Genomic DNA, 7,338 nt, shown 5'->3' on the forward strand with positions numbered 1-7,338 from the left:
TCATGGGCTGATGCTCAACCACTGAGCCATACTGGCCTGGCAGAACTTTCTTTTGTTTTATCATGTTACTGCAATATATTAGTAGAGCCAATAAATGAGTTCAATACCAAGCAGAAACTATCTTTTAGAACAGAGGTTTGCAAACATTTGTTCTACTATTGCCAAATAAATTTTATTTAATTCTGCACACCCTGGAACATTTTTTATATATAATATTTTTTCACATGATTAATTAATTGCAAAAGATGTCATTCCTGGCATATTATAAATATTGATATTTTAAAAATAAAATGTCCCATCACTCCTTTAGGTGTTTTTAATGAAACACAAATACCATAATAATTTCAGACCCATAATTTTCATTAAAAAATAAACAGTTGGAAATTTTATGTTATACTTTTCTCTCTCCTGAAATAGTTTTATTCCTCTTCCTCTATAGAATGTCATCCTAAAATAATATATTTTATGCTTGAAAGTCTCTTTTTGATTGCCCTATTATAATTCTCTGCAAATATATAGTATACTTGTAAGGATATATAATTTACTTTTTAAAAAATAGGTTTTTACTGATTTTTAGAGAGGGAGAGAAACATTCATGAGAGAGAAAAACCCATTGACTGTCTCCTACACACCCCTTACCTGGGATCAAGCCTGCAACCCTGGACATGTGTCCTGATTTGGAATCAAACTGGCTACCTTTTGGTGAATGGGATGATGCTCAACCAATTGAGCCATACTGGCCAGGACTATCTATAATTTATTTTAAAACAATTTATGTGACCATATGCTCTTGTTAAATCAACAATGTTATTATAATGCACATATTGAATAAAGTTAAAATATTTCTTCTAGATTTAGTTGCCACTTCATTTATTATTGATAAATAATTTATCAAAGCCTCAAAAATATATTATAAATGTTACCAATAGTAATCCTAAGAAGTAAAATTTTATTGTAAACCCACTTCTGAATAAATTAATGTGAGTTGTTTATGAGACCTTGGCTAAAGGAGCTGTCTAGTCAACCTTTGTTTGGTACCGGGAGGTTGCACTGTGGCAGTCCACCAATGTAAAAATCCAGAAAGGTGTTAAGATTTTCTCTTGGGAAATATGAGAGGGAAAAGATGGAGGTGGGTAAGGGCAAACCAGACCATTGGTAATTTCTAAGGCAGTTTGAGAGAAGAGAACATAGAATAGATTCCCTTAAACTTATTTATAAGCATGTACCCCTTTGTGCACGCTGGTTTGAAGACCACTGCTTTATTTTTTATATATATACTAGAGGCCCGGTGCATGAAATTCTTGCACGGGGGTGTATGTCCTTCAGCCCAGCCTGTACCCTCCCCAAACTGGGACCCCTCAAGGCATGCTCAACTGCCCGTGTAGGCCCGATCCTACCAGGATCGGGCCTACACGGGCAGTTGGACATCCCTCTCACAATCAAGAACTGCTGGCTCCCAACCACTCGCCTGCCTGCCTGCCTGCTTGGTTGCCACTAACCGCTTCTGCCTGCCAGCCTGATCACCCCCTAACCACTCCCCTGCCAGCCCGATTGCCCCTACTGTCCTCCCCTGCAGGCCTGGTTGCCCCCAACTTCCCTCCCCTGCTGGCCCGGGCACCCTTAACTGCCCTCCCTTGCCAACCTGGACGCCCCCAACTGCCCTCCCCTGCAGGCCTGGTCCCCCCCAACTGCCCTCCCCTGCAGGTCTGGTCCCCCCCAATTGCCCTCTCCTGCAGGCCTGGTCCCCACCCCCAACTGCCCTCCTCTACAAGCCTGGCACCCCTAACTGCCCTCCCCTGCTGGCCTGATCACCCCCAACTGCACTCCCCTGCAGGCCTGGTCCCTCCCAACTGACCTCCCCTGCAGGCCTGGTCACCCACAACTGCCATCCCCTGCTGGCCACCTTGTGGTGGCCATCTTGTGTCCACATGGAGGCAGCCATCTTGAGCCACATGGGGCAGCCATCTTGTGTGTTGGAGTGATGGTCAACTTGCATATTACTCTTTTATTAGATAGGATAATTTATATATAAATAATTGTATATAATTTATATATAAATAATTATATAATATCCTACCTAATAATAGACAAATATGCAAATTGACCATACCTCTGACACACCCACAAGCCACGCCCACCATCCAATCAGCGAGTATGCAAATTAACCCAAGCCTAGATGGCTACAGCCACAGAGAGCAAGGTTTCCTAGGTAACAGAGGAAGCCAAGCTTCCCGCCTGCCCTTGCCAGGCCTAAGCCTCCACTCAAGCTACAAAGTTTCAATTATAGAAGGTAAACAAATTCAAACAAATGGCAGCAGAAAGGAGCTTGAGAGAGCAGGCCAGGGTTGCCGCCGGCAACAGGGGAAGCAAAGCTTTCCGCACACCCTGGCCAGGCCCACCCGCTTAAGGCAACAAAGTTTCAATTATAACCCCAACAGAAATGGCTGCCTGCCTCCAGGGAGCCCCAGGCTTGGCTCCGCTCCAGGCTACAAAGTTTCAATTGTAGAAGGAAAATAAATTCCAGATACCAGGGCCTCCGCTTGGGTTGCCAGGGGGCGTGGCTGGCCTGCAAACCACCACAGGCCCCTCGCTCAGGCCGCCCCATGCCCCAAGGGAACCCCCACCTGATCCAGGACACCCTTCAGGGCAAACCAGCTGGCCCCCACCCCTGTACCAGGCCTCTATCCTATCTAATAAAAGAGTAATATGCAGATTGATCATCACTGCAACACACAATATAGCTGCCCCCATGTGGTCAAAGATCCTGCCCCCATGTGGACACAAGATGGCCACCACAAGATGGCCAGCAGGAGAGGGCAGTTGGGAGGCACCCGGCCTGCAAGGGAGGGCAGTTGAGAAGGACCAGGCCTGCAAGGGATAGCAGTTGGAGGTGATCAACCCTGCAGGAGAGGGCAGTTAGGGGTGACCAGGCCGGCAGAGGAGGGAAGTTGGGGGCAAACAGGCTGGCAGCAGAGTGGTTAGGGGGTGATCAGGCTGGCAGGCAGAAGTGGTTAGGGGCAATCAGGAAGGCAGGCAGGCAAGCAGTTGGGATCCAGCAGTCCTGGATTGTGAGAGGGCAGTCAGACATCCCTCAAGGGGTCCCATATTGGAGAGGGTACAGGCTGGGCTGAGGGACAACCCCCCTCCGTGCACGAATTTCGTGCACCGGGCCTCTAGTATACATATAAGCTAAATAGAGAAGAAAGAGCTCAGGGAAAGCTAATTGGTATAGAATGTAAACACATATCAGAATGATCTGATCTGTGAGAGGTGAAAAGTGAAGAAAATAGGTAAAAAGAGCATCCTTAGGGACTCCATTTCTCCTCCTGCTCCAGGCAGGAAAAAATATAGGAAGCTGACTGGTTGAGAAGATCACATGGTCACAGTGTCCCCGGTAGTCAGTCAGCAGGTAGGAGTCTGTGCCCAGGACAGTAGAGAAGCCGTCTGGAGAGAAAGGTTGAGTGGAAGTTGGAAATAGCCTTCATGTAAGTTGGAGGAAGAAGGCAATGTGCAAATGGTCATTCTTATACAATCGATCAAGATGTAATTAATTTGGAGAACAGCTGTTTTGTGAAAATTAAGGTGATATTATCTGTATGGACTGTGTTGTTTCCCCTCAAAATGTATGTGTTGAAGCTCTAAACATCAGAATAACTGTACCAGTATTTAGACATGGGACTTTTAAGGAAATAAAGTTAATTATGGTCATAAGAGTTTGGTCTGGACCTGATAGAATTAATGCCCTTATAAGAAGAGACACCGCCTGGCTAGTGTGGCTCAGTGGTTGAGCATCAACCTATGAACCAGGAGGTCGCGTTCGATTCCTGGTCTGGGCACATGCCCAGGTTGTGGGCTTGATTCCCAATAGCGGGCATGCAGGAGGCAGCCTATCAATGATTCTCTCTCATTATTGATGATTTCTATCCCTCTCTCCCTCTGCCTTCCTCTCTCTGAAATCAATCTATAATAATAAAAGCATAATATACTAATTAGACCAGACGTCCTTCCGGATGAAGCCGGGGCTGTGAGGGAAGCCCAGGTCCCGGGTGCCATCTTTGACCACATGGGAGCAGCCATCTTGGGTGTTGGAATGATGGTCAATTTGCATATTACTCTTTTATTAGATAGGCTATTTTATTGATTTCAGAGAGAAAGGGAGAGGGAGAGATAGAAACATCAATGATGAGAGAGAATCATTGACTGCCTGCCTCCTGCATAACCCCCACTGGGGATCAAACCCATAACCCAGGCATGTGCCCTGGCCCAGAATTGCACTGTACCTCCTGGTTTATATGTCAATGCTCAACCATGCCAGCCAGGCTGAAGACACTGCTTTAAAATATTGATCATTCTTCTCCTCTAATCAGCCTCCTAAATCAGACAAAGATGACCAGAATGTGATGTGATCAGAGTTTACCTTTTTGACTGTGTGTATCTATTTGGGTAAGATTGAACATGCTCTCCAAGAAATGTATCTCCTCTTCATTGTTATGATTCCTCCATACTATTAATACAAGGCGATATACCTTGTGAATATGGAATAACAATTCATTAATAATTGTTTCTGTGATAATCTCATTAATTAAAACTTTAGCTTCATGAAAATCTATACAGTTAAACTGAGTAAGAAGAATCCTTGGATTATGACAGTGTAAAAGCAAAATAGATTGGTATTTATTACATTTAAAATTACTTGTCTGGACCGGAGCTGCAGCCGCCAAGTCTGGATCCTACATCGCGCGCCACCGATGCCCCCCCCCCCCCTGCACTCCCGGTTCCTTTTGGTTCTAAGTCCAAAATGTCAACACTCAAGGATCAGCTGATTGTGAATCTTCTTAAGGAGGAACAGAGCCCCCAGAATAAGATTACAGTCGTTGGGGTTGGTGCTGTTAGCATGGCTTGTGCCATCAGTATCTTAATGAAGGACTTGGCAGATGAACTTGCTCTTATTGATGTCATGGAAGACAAATTAAAGGGAGAAATGATGGATCTCCAACATGGCAGCCTTTTCCTTAGAACACCAAAAATTGTCTCTGGCAAAGACTACAGTGTGACTGCAAACTCCAAGGCGGTTATTATCACAGCTGGGACTCGTCAACAAGAGGGAGAAAGCCGCCTTAATTTGGTCCAGCGTAACGTGAACATCTTTAAATTCATCATTCCTAATGTTGTAAAATACAGTCCCAACTGCAAATTGCTTGTTGTTTCCAATCCAGTGGATATCTTGACCTATGTGGCTTGGAAGTTAAGCGGCTTTCCCAAAAACCATGTTATTGGAAGTGGTTGCAATCTGGATTCAGCCCGGTTCCGATACCTGATGGGGGAGAGGCTGGGAGTTCACCCATTAAGCTGTCATGGGTGGGTATTTGGGGAGCATGGAGACTCTAGTGTGCCTGTATGGAGTGGAGTGAATGTTGCTGGTGTCTCCCTAAAGAATCTGCACCCTGATTTAGGCAGCGATGCAGATAAAGAACAGTGGAAACAATTTCACAAGCAGGTGGTTGACAGTGCTTATGAGGTAATCAAACCGAAAGGCTATACATCCTGGGCCATTGGCCTATCTATGGCAGATTTAGCAGAAAGTATGATGAAGAATCTTAGGCGGGTGCATCCAATTTCCACCATGATTAAGGGTCTCTATGGAATAAAAGATGACATCTTCCTTAGTGTTCCTTGCATCTTGGGACAGAATGGAATCTCAGATGTTGTGAAGGTGACTCTGACACCTGAGGAAGAGGCCCGTTTGAAGAAGAGTGCAGATACACTGTGGGGGATCCAGAAAGAGCTGCAGTTTTAAAGTCTTCTAATGTCATTCCACCTCACTGTCTAGGCTACAGCAGGATTTTAGTTGGAGATTGCATATTGTCCTTTTTATCTGATCTGTGACTAAGAACATCAGTTTCCTAAAGATAGAGATAGCAATGGTTCATAAAACCCAGCATCTGCATCCTAATGTTGGATGGTCCTTATCTTGTGTAGTCCTAAACTGGTTAGTGTGAAATAGTTCCACCTCCTCAAAGGCACACTGCCAATGTTCCTCACACTACAGTTGCCCTTCAGACTAGATGTGTGTTCACTGTGTGTTACATAACTTGTGGTTCCTTTTTATCCTGGGACCCAATGTAAATCCAATATTGCATGTTTTGTGCATAACTGTTCTAAAGGATCTTATTCTGTGTACTGTATGTATCAGATTAGTGTACATTGCCATATAATGTAAAAAGAAAAGTCTACATATAAATAATACAGCCAACTATCCAAGTGTCATACCAACTAAAATGCCAAATAAACCTTGAACAGTGAAAAAATAAAAATAAAAAATAAAATAAAATTACTTGCCTGCTCCATGTTATGTACATCACACACACACACACACACACACACACACACATTCTGGTTATATTCTGAGTACAGCTCAGTGCTAAGCAAAGTGAAGGAGTCAGAAAATAACAGGGCAGAGATTACAGCAAGGTTACAGTGGGGGCAGGGGGAAAAGCTGTTTCTACAGAATAATAGGTTTTAAATTGGAGATCTTTACTTAAAACCCTCAGGAAATAAAAAGGGTCAAAAAAAAAGAGAGAAAATTGCACAAAGGTTATATTATTTTAAAAGACAATCTCATTTCTCTTTCAAAAATTGCTGTATTTTTTGGAAGATGCCTTTGACAATGGATGCCATCACTTAAGGACCATTGCTCAATAAAAGGGTGGTCAAGAATTCTGAATTTCATAGCACTTAAATGTTTCTACCAGTTTATAGAAAATGGTGCAGTTTTTACCAAATTTGATTTTAAGAACTGAAAACTCAGAAATGTACATGAATAAATTAAACTAATTCTTAGTTTTTTATTACTTTTGATCAGGAATATATATTTGTAGAATATTGTTTTGAAGATATAATCCATTTATAACTTTATTGAGTCTAACATCCTAAGTGAAATCACATGATGACTTTAAAAAATAAGGAGTCTACTGTCTTCAGTGGCTGGAAAAACAAACAACGTTGTAATCAGGGATAGCCTCTCAGTATCGTTTTATTTTTACACATTCACTAATGAGAATGCTCTTAATATTGATAGCATTAATATTGATATTAAAGTTTTCTAATGTCAATTAGAAAAGAGTAAGGTGTTTTTATTTCTTATATATGTATGAATTAAAAAGTAATGCATTAATAAATAAGAACTCAAGCTTAGTCAATATATTCCATTCATGATAATTGTAATAAAGACATGGGATTAATGAAAGCTCTTGCATTGTTTACTAAACAGCTATATAAATGGAACCTTGTTTCATAAATCTGTTATTTAGGAATCACATGCCTGATGTATGGTATTCT

At 42.5% G+C, this 7,338-nt stretch overlaps 1 protein-coding gene across 1 annotated transcript; it reads left to right on the forward strand.

The window, feature by feature from the left end:
* Nucleotides 1-4,718: 4,718 nt before the first annotated feature.
* LOC307106451 (L-lactate dehydrogenase A chain-like) lies at nucleotides 4,719-6,297 on the forward strand. The gene has a single exon (XM_079783006.1). It carries the CDS (start codon nucleotides 4,799-4,801, stop codon nucleotides 5,795-5,797), a length of 999 nt encoding a protein of 332 aa, XP_079639132.1. The 5' UTR covers nucleotides 4,719-4,798; the 3' UTR covers nucleotides 5,798-6,297.
* Nucleotides 6,298-7,338: the final 1,041 nt, after the last annotated feature.

The sequence above is a fragment of the Cnephaeus nilssonii genome, assembly GCF_951640355.1.
Source record: "Cnephaeus nilssonii genome assembly, chromosome: 10".
Taxonomy (NCBI): domain Eukaryota; kingdom Metazoa; phylum Chordata; class Mammalia; order Chiroptera; family Vespertilionidae; genus Cnephaeus; species Cnephaeus nilssonii.